This window comes from Triplophysa dalaica, chromosome 17 (assembly GCF_015846415.1).
Source record: "Triplophysa dalaica isolate WHDGS20190420 chromosome 17, ASM1584641v1, whole genome shotgun sequence".
NCBI classification, from domain to species: Eukaryota; Metazoa; Chordata; class Actinopteri; order Cypriniformes; family Nemacheilidae; genus Triplophysa; species Triplophysa dalaica.
The window spans coordinates 16866254-16888591 of NC_079558.1; the positions used below are offsets into that span (position 1 = coordinate 16866254).

General features: G+C 36.8%; 2 protein-coding genes across 2 annotated transcripts; one reads left to right on the forward strand and one right to left on the reverse strand.

The window, feature by feature from the left end:
* The first annotated feature begins 180 nt into the window (after positions 1-180).
* On the forward strand, positions 181-5941 carry get4 (guided entry of tail-anchored proteins factor 4). The gene is made up of 9 exons (XM_056771333.1): positions 181-348; positions 1177-1255; positions 3165-3246; positions 3459-3608; positions 3699-3837; positions 4062-4202; positions 4292-4367; positions 4671-4743; positions 5146-5941. Exons 1-9 carry the CDS (start codon positions 209-211, stop codon positions 5232-5234), a joined length of 969 nt encoding a protein of 322 aa, XP_056627311.1. The 5' UTR covers positions 181-208; the 3' UTR covers positions 5235-5941.
* Positions 5942-6527: 586 nt separating this feature from the next.
* vps35l (VPS35 endosomal protein sorting factor like) lies at positions 6528-21476 on the reverse strand. The gene is made up of 30 exons (XM_056771332.1): positions 21425-21476; positions 21099-21198; positions 20667-20846; positions 20477-20596; positions 20380-20404; positions 19651-19727; positions 19442-19570; positions 19147-19231; positions 16579-16635; positions 16376-16472; positions 16106-16153; positions 15923-16016; positions 15540-15740; positions 14881-14927; positions 13474-13585; positions 13275-13391; positions 13115-13168; positions 12954-13034; positions 12813-12875; positions 11704-11789; positions 11529-11609; positions 11381-11444; positions 10780-10878; positions 10511-10588; positions 8944-9058; positions 8547-8686; positions 8303-8468; positions 8097-8215; positions 7820-7966; positions 6528-7752 (listed from the first exon to the last, which is right to left on the reverse strand). Exons 1-30 carry the CDS (start codon positions 21439-21441, stop codon positions 7654-7656), a joined length of 2898 nt encoding a protein of 965 aa, XP_056627310.1. The 5' UTR covers positions 21442-21476; the 3' UTR covers positions 6528-7653.
* Positions 21477-22338: the final 862 nt, after the last annotated feature.

Genomic DNA, 22338 nt, shown 5'->3' on the forward strand with positions numbered 1-22338 from the left:
TATTTTCAACATATTTATTTTCATAGTGTGAAAAACAATTCATATTTATTAAACAATTGCATTGCATTAAATTAAAAAATAAATGCTAAAAGCATTAAAAGAGCAATATTGTTTTGATAAATGAGCTGAGGGTATATAGGTGAGTGTGAGTACGGCGCGTCGGACGGTTCAGTCAGTCACACAACCGCGTTTGGTTGCAAGAGCAGTCATGTCGGAGCAGGAGTCTCTAAAGAGCTCCAGCGCGAGGAACCGTGGAGGAGTGCAGCGGGTGGAGGGCAAGCTGAGAGCAAGTGTGGAGAGAGGGGATTATTATGAGGCCCATCAGATGTACCGCACGTTATTCTTCAGGTAAAAGAAAGCGTTTAATACAGTAACAATGATGAGCAGCCCGGGCCCTTTCCCTTCCAGATCTTTCTTGTCGTCAACCGTGCCCGCTCCTTGCTTGTGCTGATTGGTTAGCTGCGTAGTCTGTCCCTGCCCCTTCGGCCATATGTCCTCTCTGATTGGCCAGCGCAGACGTCAGTCAACAGAAACGATCAGCGCTTGTCCCTTTTAGCTACATGCTAATGTAAAGCGCTTTACATTTGCGGAAGCTCGGCAACTCCCGATCAGTTCAAATAATAATTACATAGAAGGAAACAATACTTTGTTTTGTGACATTTTTATTATCTTGGACGTTTGGTAGAATTTAGGCATTCTAACAGTTAAGCTAGTTATTCATTACAAACAAGTGGAATGTGACATTTTTAATGTACTCGTAACAGTTGTCAGTTCTTACTGTAATAATCACACACATGTAAGTGAGTGTGATATTAAAACAGCAAAACTAATAACATCCTCCCCATATGCTTGTCATCTATTACACCTGCTGTTCAACATTAGCAATGTAGTCTATATATACACAATATATGATCAGTTCATTACATGATTTGATGTCTTTTTTTCAGCATCATAGCTTTCAAAGCAAGTGTTGGTTCAGTCTGGATAGAAAAATAGTCTTTCACTAGGGATAGTTCACCCAAAAACTGTCTTAGGGTGAATAAATGATGACAGAATGTAAATTTACAGGTGAACTATCCATCCATTAGCCTCCTTTGAACATTGATATGGTAATATGGTTTTGTTTTTTAATGAATAAATTCGTATTAATGTATTCACATGTTGTTTTGGGTGCAGGTATATGTCACAAGCGAAGCACGCAGAAGCCAGAGAGTTGATGTACAATGGAGCACTACTCTTCTTTAGTTATAATCAGGTATGTTTTGCTGTAAAATGTAGCTCAGGTCAAAGGCATTTTTTCATTATTAACTGGAATCGAACACATCTTTGTTTCTGAAACATTATTTTCAGTTTAGGCTCCAGGTCTTATCTTGAAAGTCATTTATTTATAATTGCCTCATAGGAATTTCTTATATATGTCGAAAATTGACTTCAAGCCCATGTGGGTCAAAGTGTCCTCGGGATTGAAATGCTTGCATAATCGGCCACTGACGTTAGTAAAATGTCGAAAATGTTCTAGATACTATGGGAATTATGAAAGGTTAAAGTAAAAGTTCAGCCAGATATGAAAATGTGCTCATAATTTACTCGTGTCACACCAGATGTTGACCTTTTTCTTGACTTTATTTTCAATTTTTTCCTGTCATGTAAATGGGTCATTCTCGTGAAACCACTGAAACATCACGGCAGTATAGATTTTAATGATAAAACATGCAATTCGGTAACTCAAAAAATGATCATAATAAACACAATTGTGTTCTCTACCTTGCACAAAGCAACATTTTAACACATGTGTGAATTATTTCAGTATTTTATTGCTTTTTTCGATGGAATTCTCATCATCGTAATATGTCCCGATTTGTGCATTATATGTTGAAATTTAAATGTAAGCGAAAAATCTAAATTTGCATGTCCCAAAGTTGGATGCCAAATGACAAAAAAACTCATTGACAGAATATAATTCAATAATAAAAATGAAGAAGCGATGGAAAAAAGAAGTGTGTCCAATACATGACTGAGATTCTCACCCACAGTGACAAATTAAAGGATGTTTTACATACACGCACTCAAATATATTTACATTAAATCAGATTTTATGTGAAGGAACACATCTACCAGTAACTTTAAAATGGCTAACAAGTACCAAATAGTTAACTGATTACCTCATATTTTTTTCCGTTAAAACCTAAGTAGTCTCTTGTCATGATGTGGACATTCATTCTCAATACAGAAACTTGTTGTTTTCCACATTAAAAAAAAAATTTGAACAAATTTTCTATTAAAATAAACTTGTCACTTGTTAATGTGTTGAAATGTATGATTTATAAAAACCAGGCATCATGGCTTCTTTTTTAAGAAAAAATGCTATGGAATTGACTGTTTTGAATGGTTACGGTAATGAGAATTTTTAAGACCTTGTATTTTTTTTATATTGCGTTAAACTGTCAAGTTTTGTAATGAATTCTTTAAAAGTCCCAGTGAAATGAAAAATGCCAATGCCTATTTTTTCATGAAATACTGTAGCGTTTATTGGAAATAGTTTATCAATGTGGGTCATTCTCTTTTTAAAGTGTGTGTGCCCTCATAATCTTTATTTAAAATCAGAAAATGCACTTCCGCCCTGTAATGACTATTCATCTTAAATTACGTATGTTAGACAGCTTGGGCGGAGCATCCGTTAACTCCTCCCCTTCAACTTTCAGTCTGCTGACAGTTCCATTTAAAAATGCAACGGCTGATTTTATACATCCAATTAAAATCGCAGAGAAAGACGAAAACGGCGCCCACTACTTTTCTCATTAGAAACTCCATTTCACTCGGAAATGCGTCAAAATACGGAAGGATAAACGATCGCAACTTCGGGTGCACGGGATTTCATATCTTGTTTTTAATGAATTCAAAGGAAATGTTATGATGCAAGTGTTTTAAAAAACCAAATGTGTATATTAATATATAGTAATATTTTAGTGAGGTAGTCAACATTGTCAATTGAGGTAGACGGTCTTTATGAGCCCTGTTCCCATCAAAAAGACAAAAGATTGGCGTCTGCTAGGCTAAATTTGAATAAGAACACCTTTTTGCATGGGAACAGGCCTCGTGTGTTACTTGGAAAGTTTACTGCATTGGTGCTAAGATCTCTGCACCAATATCTGTGTCTTAAACAGCAAAACAGTGCTGCAGATCTGTCCATGCTGGTACTAGAGTCACTGGAGAAATCTGAGGAGAAAGTAGATGATGACACATTAGGTGAGTTTAACTGTAGTCATGTCCTGGTGTTGTTCATTTGTCAATGTCAGTTAGATATGAAATTCAAATGGTTTTATGGCTGTGCCTCAATATGACCATCACTATCTAGAAACTTAAAAAAAAAGACTTAAGAGCTGGTACAGAGCGGCTTACTTAAGAATAAAGTGAGAGAGCTTTTATTTCTGTAATAATATCTCTGTGTTTTATTCCAGAACATTTGGCTAAACTTTACAGCTTGATGGACCCAAACTCCCCCGAGCGAGTGGCATTTGTCTCCAGAGCCATCAAGTGGTCCTCGGGGGGCTCTGGAAAGCTGGGCCACCCCAAACTACACCAGCTACTGGCACTCACATTATGGAAAGGTGCGACAGACACATAAAACCAACCTTCAGTCAATACAAATACATTTTAATGTTTTTTTATTTACACCGATGTTTGATGACTGTGTCCAGAGCAAAACTACAGTGAATCACGCTATCATTTCCTGCGCTCGTCGGACGGAGAGGGCTGCGCGCAGATGCTGGTGGAATATTCGTCGGTGCGAGGATTTCACGGGGAGGTGGACATGTTTGTAACACAGGCTGTTTTACAGTAAGTGATGTTTCTGAAAAGCAAAGTCTTTAAATGTGGCGTCATGATTCTTGAGATTCAAACTCAAAACTGATCTTGTTAACGTTCTCGAAACAAATCCCTGTTTTTATTGTGCACAATTTCTGCGCATGTTGTGTATATAAGATTAATTCAGTTAGGTTAAGAATGTCATTTCATGTTGGTTTTGAAACGACCTGTATAACCATGCACAATTCTGACTGCAGGTTCCTCTGTCTAAAGAACAAATCGAGCGCGTCAGTGGTGTTCGCCACATACACACAGAAGCATCCGTCTTTAGAGAAGAGTCCTCCGTTTGTTCAGCCTCTGCTTAACTTCCTCTGGTTCCTGCTGCTGGCTGTGGACGGGTGAGATGATGCTCTGGGTGTCTTTGTGTCAGGCCTTCTGGATGCTCTTTGTCATTTGATGTTGTGTATATGTGTGTGCTTGTTTTCAGTGGGAAGTTAACAGTCTTCACGGTGTTATGTGAACAGTATCAGCCTTCACTCAAGAGAGATCCCATGTACAACGAGGTTAGAAAAATGTCACCGTTTTAATGGATTTCATTTGGGATCGTAGTGCTCAGTTACTGTTGTCTTGTAGAACACTACATTAGCAAAATAAAGGATGTGGGTTTCCTTTCCAGCAAAGCATAGAAACTGATCAAATGTATTTCTGGACTGTGCTGCAAATATATGGATAAAAGTGTCTTGAGCTTGGATAAAGCAAATTGTGTTTCACTTTAAAATACTTGACATGTGGTGCTGCATGTGTATGAGTTGTTGAACTGTTTATTGTTTATAACAGTATGTTCTTGTCTTGACCTCTGACCCCAGTATCTGGACAGAATAGGGCAGCTGTTTTTTGGAGTGCCACCAAAACAGTCATCATCATATGGCGGTTTGCTAGGTAAGACACTCGGTCATCAGTACATTAGGTTACATTTAAATAACTGTTTGAAAAAGGTCATTTTGCATTTTAAGTTGATGACACTAGTGGTAAAAAATCATATTTAAAAACTATGCATGTCAGCATTAGACTAATCTGGTCCTTGATTTGTCATTTTGAAGTGGTCGATACTTCTCCTGACATTCATTTGTTTTTTATACAATTGACCCTGACCGATAAATCTTGGTTTAAAAAAACCCGATGATATATACCCATCAAAGAGTACAGGAAAATTCTGTGAATTTGTATAGAAAATGTTAAAAAAACATCACCAGTTTGATTTTGAATATTAATGGTCAATATTTGAATAATAACATTCAGAAAGTTAAGAAACATTATTTCTCTTTAATGTGCCTGTGGTAGGAAACCTATTGAATAGTCTCATGGGCTCAGGAGAGGAAGAGGACGGTGAAGAAGCTCTGGAGGACAGCAGCCCCATTGAGCTGGACTAAAACATCGGTGACCAGAGACACGCTGGTCCCCACATCACAGATCAGCCCCGTACAAACAAGTTCTACTGAACTGAACAATGACCAATCACATATCCGTTCGGGCGATCTTTTTCAACTCCTTCCTGTTATTGTTGAACTTTGTTCTATGAATATTTTTTAAAGAATGAAGCTGCAACAATATGGAACTTTCTGGAGTTTTACTGAACAAAATTGATAAAAGGAAGATGCACTTCAGATTCAGTCATTGTGACGTCCGCTATTTGTAGTTCCACAGAGCTGTTGGTGTCAGGGACCTTTGATTTATGGGAGGGGCCACGCTCCTGCGTTCCTGTCCCGCCGCGGAGGGTGGAGCTTACTCATTGTATTAATGAAAGTAATTCATTTACTCTTTAACTTATAATCCATTCTAGTGTACTTTGATCAGTTTTACAGGATGATAGCTCACTTCGCAGCGTGACTTGGTTTTGTGTGTCTGTGCACGGCTGGGTCATACCGGGTATGTTACGGCATCCAAAATCTTCACCACTTCTTCTGTTACATTGTGTGCGTGGGGATGAGAAAAGCACAGATCTTAAACGCGTGTGTGAACTGTAGATGAATGCATGGTTAGTGACGATCAAGTGTGATCAATGTATCGGTCACCAGCGGGCCGCTTCAGTCTCTCTTGAGGTGCGATTGAGCTTAATAAAAGAATGAAATGGATGTTACATTAATGAATTTGTCCTGTTTTTCGATTTCAGTTCACCTTTTTGTGGAGCGCAAAATTCATAGTTATTTGTAGTAATTCGAAGCTGTTCATTTCTGACTTGCTAGTTTTAATGTAGTGCATGAAGTACTTTTAATCATGTTTTAATGATGCTTTTAATGATTTAATGATGCAATTCCAGTCCCTATCCACTTCCATTGTATGAAAAAACATTAAACATGCAAAACGCACGTTGTGATCCACAGAAGATGATAGAGAGTATTTTCAAATGGCATTTTTGGCTAAACTCTTCCTGTCTTACTGATTTTTGAATGATAATGTTCAAAGAATATCTGTTTATACTGCAGGATGACATGTCAGTTGTGTTTGTATCTGGGAACCTGCTTATCACGCTTTTCTACATCAGTGACTTGGTTGGATCAGTCATATTACAGTGTGCTGAAGAATACACAACACATCTCAAGTTGACATTCCATTATGTAGCACTGTTCTTTGGCAACCAGCTGTGCAAGTTGGGGTAACTTGACAATCATTTTTACAAATATGAGTCACTGAGTTTATGCTGGTTATTTGACAACACAACAACGTTGATATTTTAAGAATGATTGATTTAATAATTCATTGTTCATTATTAGTCAGGTCATATACATGGTTTTATATACTGGTAATTGAACAACATGAAATGTATTTGGTGTGTCACAAATTTATTTTACCTAAAAGTTGAATATCTAAATTGACATTTTTTTTTTTTTAAATGGAAACATTGGCATTTGAGGTTGACAGAGACAGGTGTTTATAAACTTAATTGCACTGCCATTGAAATAATAGTTCACACCCCACACAAAGATCTTTGATAACGTACGTCACTCTTTCTGTCATTCCAAACCTGTATAACTTCTGCAGCACACAAAAGATATTTTAAAGAGTGTTGGTAACCAAACCCTGGCCCTCGTTGAATTCCGTTGTATGAACACAAAATTTGAGACATTTCTCAAACTATATTTTGTGTTTCACAAAAGAGAAAGTCATACAGGGTGATGACAAGTAATGACAAAAAGTTAAAGGGGTAGTTCCCCAAAAAATAACAGTGTGTTTTCTACACAATACAAAGTGCTGTTTAGCATTTGAAAATTATCTGATGGCTTCAACATTTAGATCAAAGAAAGGAAATTTAGAAAGATATTATATAATAAAACTAATAACATGAATAGTATTTGTGGCTCTGATTTGATCAGACTTTTTTTCTAAAACATTGCATCAAACTCTTGTAATAAGGAATGTAAAGATATTTTCCCCACTCCTCATAGTTGTATGTTTTCTAACAGTCTTTCTGGGCTACAAGTAGAAAAAAAACTGAACCCAGTCTGTTGTCGGTCTTATAATCAGAGTGTTTTATATAACACCTATACACAGACACCAACGGTACAAAAGAAGTGCAAACTGACATTGTAGCATAATTATCAGAAGGTTAGTACTGAATGAATGTATTATTTCGATCAATAATCTATTCTATTATTGTCAAAACACTTTAATGGTGCATTCTGTGCATTACACAGTGTCAAACGGCAGTATATCCGGACCGTAAAGCACCACTTCAAAAAACATTTCAATTTCTGAACGTGAAATGTCTGAACGGTCTTCAACCATAGAGCACCTGCTCATGACATCTTCCTGATGTGGTATAAAGTCTGATGTGTTCTGCGTCTCAGTGTCTTAAGCTACGGCCTGCAGTGACAGACGTGTGGTCAGATCAGAGAGATGACTCATTTCGGACTGCTGAGCCTGCTGTCTGATGTGCTCCAGTGTCCGAACCTACAGGAGAGAGAGACAGGTTAACACTTCACATTTACCATTCAGAGCAGGTGTGTGCGAGACTAACCGAAGTGCGTGTGTCACAGAAGCCGTGCTTGTGACTCAGATTCCAGAGGTTGGCGGCTAACTGATTGAGTTTGTTATTGCGTACATCACCGTGAGCCAACAGACAGCCAAAAAGAGAGAATGCCAGACCACCCTGCCTGCGCACCCCCTGAAAAAACAGAAAGGATTACGCTTCAGGATGGGCATCCCAATATATTCTGTTCAAATCCCTTATTTATGCTCAGCTTTCCTTAGGAAAGGTTTTGAGAGTGAGGAATCATGGCCGGATCTCTACTTACATCATCTCGCCCCAGACCCTTTAAATGATCCAGAACCTGACCGATCAGAGTCTCACACAACTTGTTGATCTCTGCTATAAACTTAGGATCTCCTCCATAGAGCGTTTCATTTGAATCCACTGAAACAGAAACACAGAGGCTGGATTTCAGATGAGTCCGTTATGTCCGAAAGAAGCTTTGCTGCCGGGTAATAGAGCACGTGTTACCTTTAGGAATGGTGTAAAGGTAGTTTTCTTGGCTCATGGCCGCTAATAACGGCAGAGCGCTGATGTAGACACGGACTTTAGCGTCGCTGTTGTCCTCCCAGGTGTAATCCTGCACCATGTTCAACAGTCCTCGCACCAGATACAACACACCCTGCTCGGGGTGATCCTAAAGAGCAGAACATCAAACTCACGAACACACGGACCTGAAGTATTTCTGCAAACATTTACAGTGATGATGTGTTACCGGCACCACCAGGAGCATGGAGAGAAAGTTGTTGATGAAGTCGAGCAGAAAGGGCTCGGATGAACGCTGTTTACCCTCAATACTGATGGTACGAGGCACCTCTGGCAAAATACTGACGGCTGCTTTTAGAAAAGCATCAGCTGAGAAACAGAAATATTTTCATTTCAGAAAAAAATAAAAGAGCTCAGTTTTGTGTTTTTACTTATTCATTATTCGGTAACGCTTTACAAGTAAAGTGCTATTTGGTAACAATTAGTTAATGCATTCGCTAACATGAACTAACAATGAGCAATACTTCTACAGCACTAATAATACTAATGTTAACAAGTATCACCTTGTCAAGTGTTACCAATGATTCTAAAACATTATTTCTATGAATGGGAGATGAATCGCTCACCCTGAGACAGACATTGGTTGGCCAGCGTTACCTGCCCTGAGAGCAGATAGAGATTCAGGCGGCTGAAGATGCTCGTAAGCGAGGGAATCGTGATGAAACTGTACGCAGCACATGCCTGAAACAACATATAATAAAAATGTATACAACCGCAAACATTATTCAGGGCTCTCACACATTTTTAACCAATAAAACCGGATTTCTTGACCAATCCAGTCAAGTGTGTTTTGTTGATATGGATTTGATAAAATCAATGAAATTTGATTTTGTTAAAATAAGAATTTTAACCTTGTTTCTCCAATGACAAACAATAATCCCCCCTACTGTAATCTTAATATGAACTATAATTTCTTAAATTATACTGCACAAGACTGTAATAGGTTTTGCACTCTCACATTTATGCTATTTTAAATCATTTGAAGAGTTTATTTCTAAAATGAGATAACAAAAATGTTCAAAAAAAGTTTTTTTATTGTGGATTCCAATTAATATTAATCAAACTGCAGTTGGTTTGTTTTGATTTAAGCCATAATAACAAGATTTTTGAACATTTTTAATGTTCTCTCTTTTTGGAAACAAACTCTTCATGTGCTTTCAAAAATCCTTGTGTCCAGACAGGATGACTGTTATTGTGACTGTATTACAGTACCCATGTAAAGAGAACTAAATGTAAGACAATGCTCAACCCATACAATTTTCTTAATGCACATAAAATGGGTGAAACATGAACATTGGGCCTCATTCCTGAAACACGAGCAGAACGTAAATCATTCGTAAAGTCGTTTTGACGTAAATCTTCGGACTCATGATCATGTTCGTATTTTCAAAATGTAAGTTGGTACGAAAGAAATGTACATCTGCTCCATACCACGTGTAAATAGTGAATAAAACCACACGTAACGTTCTGTGTACTTTTAGACAAACTGAAACACTGCCTTTTCATGCACTATGTATCATAATGATATTTTACGAGTTCTTTTGCCCTGTCTTTTTGCCCTATCATTTTTTACTTTTCTGTAAAACCCAGACTCTTCACTGTCCTTTTTCACACAGCCACCCAATCGGAGTGAAGAAGAGGCGGGACAAACACTACATTGACCAGCCATCATACACAACAATAAAGAAATTAATATTAATGGTTACTGCATTTTCATATAAAGCAATATTCCGGAAAATAAGATGCTAGTAAAAATTAGGCTGACTGTTGCGATTACATAAGTCTCCAAGCGTTCTCAGGCGCCACCAGCTGGTCGTTTCCAGAAGAGCACCAGGTATTATTATTTTAGCTTTCTAAAAATGCTTTGGTGGACACAGTTTAATTGATGAAATAATTGGTAAACATATAGCCTATCAGTCTTTTGTGTATTTATGCAATATAATTTAGGCCAAACCAGAGAATGAAGTCTAACACACACATTTTACTATCATATCTGACGCAAGTATTTATGAATCCGAAGGAGAGTTTTCGGGAAGGTCTGTTTTACGTGCACATTACTCTGAATTTACACATATATTTACCAATATTTGATGAATGACGCCCATTGTGTTTAGGAGTGAGAGTAAAACTAACCCTGACAAAAGCAGCTGTCTTACGGGAGTGACTTCCCTTCATCACACGGTTGGTATCCATGGCTAACTGATTGACACTCTGTAAGAGACACATGATGAACATCATCAGCACAACAAACAAAGAACTCAAATATCTTCTTGCTATTTTAAAGCGTGTATAATAATGTTCTTAAACAGTCTTAGTCAGCGCTATTATGACTGTAGACCCTGAAGGCTGAAGTGCTGAACTCACGGTGTTCATAGATAACACGCATGCAGTGAAACACTCACATGGATCAGATGAACGATGACAGGCTCAAGGTTACAGAAGGTCGCACGGGCTTCCACGCAGAAACTCAGCTGCTGCTCAAAATCTCTCCCGAATGACACCTGATCAAAAAAAGAACATTTCAAAAAACAAAATACACAATTTTTGTTATATAACATTTGCTCTTTAACCTTAATTCTTTAAATCCCACAATATTCCCCTCTGCAGCTGTTCCGACATCTCTTTTGTATTCCTTGAACACTCAAACCGATCAGTCACAAAAAAGATATTTCGAGAAATGTCCACACAATGGAAGTCAGTGTTTGGTAACCAACACTCCTCGAAATAGAAAAGAAAGAAAGTCATTTCAAACTTTGAAATGAGATTATGAGTAATTGAAGAAAGATTTTCATTCTTTCATCTCTTACCCGATTTCCCGCAGGGATCAATAAAGTTCAATCACATCTTATCCCGATGACATTCCGTGCAATCCTTTCTATTGCATCCATTTCACTCTCTCTTTTTCATCTCTATCCAATATATATAACAATTCAACCCTGTCCCATTCTATCTCAACCCAATCCTATCATAGGAGACAAAGAGATGCTCAAAAAACCATCTCACCATCCGTATAAATCCATTGATGAGCAGAGCCAGAGCTCTCTTCTCATCATCTAGAGTCAAAGCGCTGAAACACACACAAACATCGGTCAGTGCAACTCTCTGTGTTCATGCTACAACAGCTGGAACGTCCGACACACAGCTCACTCACTTGACCGAGTCGTGCATGGTCTTACAGATGTGCAGCAGAGCGTTGAGTATGACGGGGTCTCTCGTCGGCTCCTGCTGGTGTCTGAATGCAGGAGAAAGACTAACATTAGTAGAACTGTAACCACGGAGACGCACAGAAGAAAGAGAAGCTGTAGTTATTAATGTGACAAACGTACTTGATGAAGACTTCCATGATGCATTTACACACCTCCACCCTGACACTGTCCTTCTGAAACATGTCCAGAAAGGGCAAGAACTTCTCCTGCAATGACCAAAACACATGACGCAAAAACTAAATGTTACTTCATAATTTAAGCTGTGCAACAATAAAAAAAGAATGACTTCATTAATATAGACTAATTATGCCTGTTTGTTTTATAATATGCATGTAATACAATTTTTGATAGACGAACATTTTTCTCTAAATCTGTCAAAACAATCAGCACGACCATCAAAATTGTTCATTTGGCCATGAAAAAAATCACAAAATGTCCTTTGTCTTTAAGCTTCTAAAAATACACTGAGCATTCTGGGGAAAAATGTGCTCCTACAATGATATATTAACATAATACGGACAAAAATGTTCGTCTAACGTTTAGTTTTTGCGTTATGTGGCCCAAATCTTCCGTAAACATCCGCAATAAATCAATAACTGTTCATTTATTTAATACAATAAATATACAACACAATCTTAATATAAATGAATATTCTTACAAATTAAATATAAAATCAATTGTTGTATTATAAATAAAAAAAGTTAACTTTGGGTCAGGCGTGTGCGTCCAATGAAACTATAGATTAAATACTAATAAATAGAATAATTAAATACAAAATAGACATTAAACAATTGTTACTAAATAATAATGATCACATAGCAATCACGGTTTATGAATGTAATGTATCCCGGATTCTTTTCTATATGATGTCATAAAATTAAATAATATAATCCTTTTTTATCTTTTAAAATGTATTGGTCTATAAATATTTAACTTTGCTTTCTTAAATTTCAATTACAAATTCACATTCTATTTTCTACCTCTGTTCAAATGTAACAATGTATATCATCGTTGTCCTTGTAAAACCTCAGATTTTGTCCACTTTTTAAATGATCAAATACTTTTTAATACTTTAGACTGCTTAGATATTTGCAAAACTCAGTGACAAACATAAAGGGTGAATAATAATAATGATTTCTGGCAAAAACAAATCATGGAATATGGAGATATGAGTTTTCAGAAGGACGGCAGCGATATGTCATTTCAATTTTAGATCTGTCTGTTCATACCATAGAGAAGAGCACAGAGAAATCATGAAAGTATGTGACGATCTTCTTTATCACCGACTCCAGCTGAGAGCAAAAACAAAAGCACAGTTACCTGACATCATCACAACATCAGTCCACTCAAAGCATCTTTGTCTCGTGTACCTGTGGATAAGCGTCCTCGAAAGCTCTGTCTGGAGTCATGTGCTTGATGATGTCAGCGAGAACCGTGTTCACCTCCCGTTTCTGTGACACATCAAGTGACACGAGAAACAGTCAGGGTCAGATCGTCCAAAATAAAAGCGTAACACAGAGCGGATACTCACAGAGAAGTTACGGCAGGTGAACTCCACCCAGATCTCTGCACAGCTCATATAATCCTGATTTACAAACATAACCAGGATAGAAGTTTGTTTCCTACAAATCACTGCAATTCACAATCATGCAAAAATTGGCAATATAAACTTTCAACAATGAGATGTTTACCCGTGGACTGCGCACTTTAGTTATGACCTTCCAGGCTTCATTGAGCACAGAGAGTCTCTCGCTCTCTGGAGGATCGGCACAGGACACACTGCGGCCAAGAGACGCAAACAACAGATGCTGAGGAGAACATACGGCATTAACACTCATGTTTACTGGTAGGTGACGAGCGGCTTTGAGCTGTCTGTAATGTACGTCTGACCTTGGGAAATCCTGCTTCATCACAGTCCTTGATCATGCCGATGAAGTCTGTCGCTCTAGTAGCCACAAATTCAGCCCGAAACGCCCACATGACAGAGTTCAGCAGAAGAGCGCTATGTGAAATAAAACAAAGCAGAACTCAGGATTCATTGTGGAACTCCACACAAACGTATCTTCATTCACTTAAAGGGGTGATTCGCCGGAAATTCGTGTTTTTCTTTATCTTTGGTGTGTTATAAGTTGCCCATGCATGTATTAGACAAGTAAAATTGCTCATATTTAAGTGGTGGAACAAAAGATGTATTTTATCTAGAAGCGAATGCCTGAAACACCTCTTGTAACCACACCCCGGTGAATCTACGTCAGTTTATAACACGATTTGACTAAGACCGCAGAAATCAAAACGCAAGTAAGGTGGACGGTCTTGTACATCTCATTGAACCGTCGCAGCCTGATGTTCAGAATATGTTAAGAGGCGTTACAGTGCAGTATTCGACCAATCACTACGCACTAGTGACCTGGCCAATCATAGCACACCTCACTTTTCAGTGCGATGAGCTTTGTAAAATATCAGCGCGTTTCAGAGGCGGAGCAAAGAGGAGATACAAACATGCACGGTATGTGGTAAATACAGCGTTTTTTAACCTTAAATCATGTACAGTATACACATTGTATTGAATCTAAAGCAAACAATAATATTTGTTTTAACCGCGTCAAATGACCTCTTTAAACATTGACATTTTATTATTATTTACTGAAACGGGAAATCAGGGTATATACAGGAATCATGGAGCTAAATGTTATACTGATTAGGACCTTTTTATGACCCTTTTCATACATTTTAAGACCTCATTGCCGCTTCAAACGAGTTTTAATCGTACACGTACATCTCAAAAAATTTGAATATCATAAAAAAGGTCATTATTTTTTGTCACTCATTTCAGAAAGTGAATTTCAGTTGTTTCTATCCATCAAATCACCCCCTTTTTTTCTTATTAAAAATTCCATTACCCTCAGAAATGCGTAAAAATACGGAAGTAAAAACTATTACAAATTCAGGTTCACGTTTTCAATAAATTGATTTATCAACTTTGAATACTTTTTAAGACCCTGGACACCCTGGAAATGGATTTTAAGAATATTTTAAGAACAGGCTTCTCATGACATTCACAACTATTTTACTAAGCTGTATGACCTCATTTGTACATTTTAGTACAATTTGTTTTTGCAGCAATGATCATTAGATCTGCGGGCGGGGTTAAGGGTGGGGCTTCATTGTTGCGTTTTCTAATCATGGCATGTCCTTGTATGACTGACACCATACTAATTAATAATGTATTACAAGATGGCTAATTTCTGTGAATCCCTTTAAATCAGGCTGAAATGTCCTGTAGTAAAAAGATCTTACTTGTTGCCTAACTTCTTGCATCTCTCCATCATCTCTGTCAATAGAACCTTTAAAAGACAAGCAGGTTCAAGACATGTCATATTAAAAGAAGCTCGCAATGATTTTTCATTTCTTACTGAAGAATCGACACAGTTAAGGTACAGAAATAGTTCTCAACAAACAGGAATATAAAAATGGAGGGATACTTCACCCAAAAATAAAAACTCTGTCATCATTTACTCACCTTCGAGTTCTTCCAAATGTGTATAAATGTCTTTGTTCTGATGAACACAGAAAAAGGTATTTAGAAGAATGCTTATAACCAAACAGATTTTGCTTGATCTTGACTTGCATAGTAGGAAAAATTACATTAAAAAATATATATATTTTGCTGAACACAAAAGAAAAGACATTTTGAAGAATGTAGGACAGCAAACAGTTCTGGGCACTTTTGACTACCATTGAATTTTTCCCTACTATGGGAGTCAACGGGGGCATCTGTCTGGTTATAAGCATTCTTCCAAATATCTTTCTCTGTGTTCATCAGAACAAATACCTTTATACACATTTGGAACAACTCGAAGGTGAGTAAATGATGACAGAGTTTTTATTTTTGGGTGAAGTATCCCTCTAAATGAGATCTGAAGGATTTCCTCCGGGTAGATGTGTGGTTTGTGTACCTCTGGTGCTCTGTACGCCACACACTGCAGGATCCAGTGTATGGCAGGAGAATAGAGCGTCAGATAGACGGGAATCTCCACCCGCTGCAGGGCCAGTTGATTCTGAACACTGTCGCCATGAATTTGACGGAAGGAGGCCAGCAGGTCGAAGAAGTTCTTATTCAGACTGTCCTTCAGGTGCGGAGCAACCTCCATCCCCACCTGACAGAGGAACACCATGCCTCCATCAGACGTTTGGCTTTGAATGTTTAATATGTTGCTAGGGTGATCTATAGACATGTCCGTAGTACAAATAGTGATGCCTGCCTTAGCAAACAGCACATAGTGGAGCAGAAAACAGAGCTTTATAAGGTAACACGATGAGAGATGGTGACTCGTCTCACCCTGCATAAGTACGCTCGTGCATATACGGCCACCAGCGGATCTCCTATCCCTCTGATCATCGCTGTTAATCTCTGCAGTGTCTCCTGAATCCCCCTGACACACAGATAGAGAGACGCAATAAACCAAACACCATTCATACTTTACTAAACACAGGAGAAGTGCGACATTAATGCCAAACTTACGTTTTGGTTAAAAAGCGGTTGCACTTTAAAAGAGCAGCTTCAACATATCTGTGGCAAAGTCAAGGGCCAATGTAACATTCTGAGCTTATCATTCATATTCTAAATGGTTAAACATGATGTGTGTATTTTTTCTTGAATCCCATTTTAATATGTAGAGATGCTAAAAGTATGTTAAGTTGTTCAGGAAACCATTAGAAAACTTTACCGCAATTGCAAGTTTTTTTGTTTTTAGCGTGTAATGGAATGAAAATGACTATGCAGAGAGGATACAGTCGAGAGATGAGCTCTCTGATGGAGGCGATCTTAAAGAACCAGTTGAGACATGTTTCTTTAGCCGTGTCGTTCACATCATCCGCACTAAATGAGTCTAAATACATAACAACAACAGAGAAAGAATGTCAATATACACAGCTTGTACTGTTTGGATGTTGTAATCTCTAGGCCGTGTTTTGAGATGATGTATATTATTGTACCTGGTAGAGGATGATGCTCAGCACACATGGACCAGATCCGGTCATACACCAGACCACCTGCACAAACACATTTTATAGGGACTTTCCTTAGAAATGATCATTTTTATAATAAACAGACTGTATATTGCAGCCTTAACCTAACAAACCTTTCAGCATTTTCGGTTTTCAAATCATTTAGTAAAATGTCCTAGTATTACAGATGGTTTCATCTTGACAACATAAACAAACATTACTGCGCATGTGCACTTTTGTGACCCCAACTGAACTTCCGGCACACATTCACAAACAGTGCTGTAGATTATTTCTGATAACAATCAAAAGAAACCGAATAGAACGGTTATTTGGCTAAACTTGTCTTCTTTGAATTTAGACTGCGATACCAAGATCAACCGCTATATGTCAATGTACAATATGGTTTGTTTAAATGTGACCGAACTACAGGACCCATTCAACAAATGTTTATTTTATAAAATGAACATACAACAAAATTCAACAAATACAATACAGAATACAATTATAATATAGTAAAATAATAACACAAATTAATATGAACCAAAAATTATTAGACACTAGCTTAAAAACTGGAAGCTAACTGGGGGTCAGGTGCGCGCGCGTCCCATGAACCGGTCTATACAGTGTTGCTCATCTTTGTAGGGACATTTGGTCCAAATATTGTGAGGTTTACCACAAATACACATAATTACTATACGGGCCAGAATTTGCTCTAACTGCCGTCTCACATCAAAACAACACATTTAAGAAGCATTCAAGTACTCAAATCTTAGTGGTTTACTAGGATTCTTCTATCATCTTTCTAAACCCACAAAAATATTTATAATATATCAGTTAGCTTAATATATATAAAATCTTATTTTTTTGGGGTCCTTTCAATTGGTAGAAGGGTCTCCAGAACACAAACCCCTAAATTTCAATTTATGAAAATGATATTAAAAAATATATGTTTTTTATTATTATAGATTTGTTCCATTGTTGATCAAAATGTATTTTTGATTTTTTTTAAAAAGGGAAGTTAAAAAAATTACATTTATTTTTTATTTTTACATTAAATATTTAAAGACAAAAAATGTAAAAAAAAAAAATTGTTTTAGTCCATTGACTGAGATTCTAGCCACACCACTTCATTTTTTATCAAGAAACATTTCTGTGTCCCTCTTTCTAACAGCTACATGGTGAGGTGATGGGTCTTATCATTTTTAACTAAATGTGTTCAAAAGTCTGAAAATCTGTTTGTAATTTTAAGGAGCGTCTCTACCAAACATCTTTTTTCTGCAATTATGCGTGTACATTTGTTCAGAACTGTGCTTTCAACCCTTGTGCTGATTAGCATCTTTGAGCTACGCTCAAAAGTGTTCAAAAAGTGTCACTACCAAAACAGTCACAACCGTAACGCATCACTGGGTACTGTGACAAAATTTGTTTTGGTGGTGAGAAATCCTTTATTTGGGGAAATAAACCAAACTCTGTTTTGCAAATCATTAGTATTTTAATATGTTTGAGTAGTGATATAGTATATGAGCTGTAGGTTTTCTATTAGAAATGTACTGTCAGATGTGTGTTTGGTACATCTTCTGGCTGCGTATGTGCAACATATTTAGTTATTTGTATCAACATAACAAGACATAATCATTTTAAATATTAAATATTGTGATCACTACCAAAACATAACCATCACAACCAAATGTGTGTGTCACGACCGAAACATGGGATGTTTTGTCAAAAACAACTAAAATGTTATGATAGTGTTTGGTTCAATGTATATATAAACTAATGAATCCTTAACTTTGAAATCGAAATATAAGGAATTTTATGCTTTTACAAAGAATGATTAGATTCAAAATACAACAAATCTCATAAATTGCACTTGAAATATTGTTAAAATTATGAAGATATTTATTTTTTTTAAAGCAAAAAATTTATTTAAAAAGTAGATTCAAACAAAATCTTAATATGTCAATTTAATCCTTCCTATTAAATGATATATTATTGTGTTTCACTAGTGACAAAATTTGGGGAGAGGAACATTTTACAATACAACAATTAACTGCACAATTACTAGAAATGTGTACCTCTGATATTATACAATTTGCATACTTCAAAAATTCACCAATTTTTGCGCCAATTCTATAAAACTACCGCTGTAAAACTACCAAAAATGATTATAGCTACAAGTACACTTAACAATTTATATAATTGATCATATTTTTTTTTACATATTACAGTAATGGGAATTACATTTTTACATAATATCTTGCATAGAAATAGGCTTAATGTCTTTCAAATGAAGTCAAATATAATCGTTCTTTTTGAAATATAAATGAATAAAAATCAGAAAATAATTGAAAGATGAATTTTATTAACTCGGAGGCTACAGAAAAGTCTTATGTAGTACAGCTGATCAAACACAACTCAACACAAATAACAAAACCAAATTTCCTTCAGAATATCACTTTGGCGATACTGTCACATGCCTATTTTATATTTTAATGATCAAGTAAAGAAATTATTACTGCAGAAAAGGGTGAGAATAACATAGTGAGCGGCTCTTACCAAATGTGTCCAGGATATCTGTGATGAGGACAAACTTGCTGGGATAAAACTGAATGACTGACGTATCGGACAGCAGCTTAGAGCACTGACAAAACAAAATACAAGTCATTCACTTCAGTGGAGTTGCTTCAAAAATAAAATATTATTATTACAAAACATTACTTTTTTAATAACCTTTATTTATTCTTTGAATAAGAGAACTCGTATACAAAAAGCAAATAGTCATTTTTAGGTTAACTGTGGTTTTATTTTGTGCATCTGTTATATGTCATCGTGTGCATTTACGCTCTCATACCTGGATGACAATTTTCAGGGCTTTGACCTTCTGGTCTGAACCCCAGGCCTCTTTCAGAGACTGATTGAGTTCTTCAATGCGGTTCACATAGTCCTGCTGGGACAGATTCAGCAGCTCCCTCTGAGAGCCCTGCCAACACACAAAGACACATTCATACACACTTCAACACAACACACGTAACTAGCTATTAAACAACAGTAGAGACACACCTCCTCCAGATCATCCAGCTCCTCCAGACGTGTTCGCACCTTCTCTGACACGGCTGAGCTCGGGCTGGATGCTTTACCTTCATCAAGGTCAAACAGATCAGCGTTTCAACATGCCTCGTGTTACATGGGTCAATGACAAATACGATTTTCAAGAAGAAAAAAAAAATATTTTGAGCAAAACAGTTTGAAAATGTATTTTTATGTCCAAAAAAATGTATTGTGTTGATTTATATTGGTTTTACAGCATTTTAGGGAGCATTAATTCATTATTAAACAAGATTTCTGATTTTACCACCCAGAAAATGTCAGGTGGTGCGACCATATATTAATTTAAAATAACATACATTTAATGTATTTAGCACTGAGTATTTTTCCCCTCATATATACGAAATTTAACATAAAATCATTCCAAAATATTTTATTAAGAATTTTATTGAGAAAATTAACATTTATTTCTCAGTTTTGTTCTCTGTTTGTATGTTCGGATGGTCGCACCACCTGACATTTTTGGTCTTTCAAACACCAAAACTCAAAAAATCTATTGAATTTCAATAAAATGAAAAGGGTTTCTTATAAAGGACATATTGTAGATCCATTTGATATATGACATGTATTTATTCAAATTCTTTTTAGGAAAATAATGAATTTGGACACAAAAAATACATGTCACGTCATTGACCCACATACAGAAAAACACGCATAACCAAAAGACAAATAAAACAGACTCACTCTTGTCTGAGCCCATGAAGAGGTTCTGTGGAAGGAAATCAAATGTGTCATAAAGTCTTTGAGAAATTCACAACAGAAATGAGCGATGAGCACATACGATCGAGAGCTTCTCTGTGGTGGTGAATCTGGACAGGATCTCTCCACGCTTGCATGACCACGGCTCAAAGTCCGAGCCCACCTCCTCCTCCTCTTTATCTTGACGTTTTCTGCCCAACTCCTACAGCGAAAAAACACACGTAAAAGACTAGTCACACCAGATCAGTTGTCTCTTTTCACGGCCAGATTACCCCAGCAGAGACGCTGTGTGAGATGATGGTTGGGACCTCAGACGCCGCAGCAAAGAGGGACAGTGGGTCGGTCCCATCCAGCAAAGAGCTGAGCGGATCTAGAGCCACGGAGCTGGAGGACGACGAGGTTGATGATGTGCTGCCTTTCCGTACACTACGCCGAGATTTTGAATCGGTCACCTGAAGAGAAGGTCAATAACAAAAATGACAGTACTGTCTGTCTACAAATAACTTCATGACTTCAGACTTGTAAGGAGTCAGGTAATAGATTGAATTTGATTAGAGTAAGCGGCAAACTGGTCCCTTTAACAGCATCTATGGTATGAAACCATTTCATTACTAACAAATCATCATGAAATGTGGGCATTGGAAGTGTTATACATCTACAGTATAATATAGCTTTAAATAAAGTTTAGTATACTCATGATGTACCGTGATGGCTTTGAGTGGATGGTAGTCACTGATGTCCAAAGGTGAAGCCTCCAGACGACACATCTGCTTCTCATATTCATATTTACGACAGCGAGAGTGCCTGTCCATCAGAAACACATACATATATAATACAGCATACGTCATTTTTTCTTTAGGGACATCATCTAATGCCAAACTGTCGCTGCACTTCGGTCATGTTTTGTATGTGCAGCTCCATCAACAGCACAATTATCCACTAGTACTGTCTCCAATGTTTATCAAGTTTATGAACATCAAAGTCTGTCTTCAGATGTCAGAAATGTTTATAAAATGTCAATATTTCTTACCATTGAACAGAAGCCATGTTTTATCAGTATCATGTGATGCGGTGGAGCAAAAGATAAAAGTCCAAGTGTCATAATAAAAGTCACCACTCTTTTTATTCCGCCTTCGTTTTTTTTCACAGCAACGACGTCGAATGTCAAATTTAAAAAACTAAAAAGTAATAAGAAATGTGTTGATGTAGCATTTGTCACTGCAGTGTTGAAGCATGAATTCTGGACTTCACATCAAAAAGTAAAAAAATACATTCTGTTTATGTTTTATTTTGACACATTTCTATTTGATATTTTAACATTTATTTAACAGTATTTAAAGTTGATTTGTTAATTATATGTTAATTGTTGGGTATCCATAAAGAGTTTTTAACACAAGGGGGTTCGTGCTGCTAGGAAGATATCGTTTGCATTTGTGTGTCTATAAGGTGAAATTATTTAATAGTAAAGCACGTGTGGCATATCAGCAAATGTGTTTTTAATCAAACAATCTACATTTACAAATTAACTTGAAGCTACGTTGTCTTATAACTTGAACAATACCTTCCCTTAGAGGAGCAAAGCAAGCTCCTCTCTGTTCATCGTGTATTTTTGACTTGTGTGTTGCTATTGTTAGTCCGTCAAAAAGCGCTTATTTAAAAAGTGCATAGGATATAAAATAAAGTTCTGTCCATAAGTTCTCCTGTTCTAAACGTTTATATATATATTTGCATTTTTATACAATTTTGATCGAAATACATACATATTGTTTTCTATGAATAATGGTTTTATTTACTTATGTAAGTTTAGGACATTATACACAATAATATGCATCCATGCATTTACAATCTAAAGTGTGAGTACTAGCGAACCTTCCACCTTCAAAGCTCATACATCAGTCATTTCACTGTGACCTTGAAGGAAAATTTAGGAAAAAACTGTTGTGT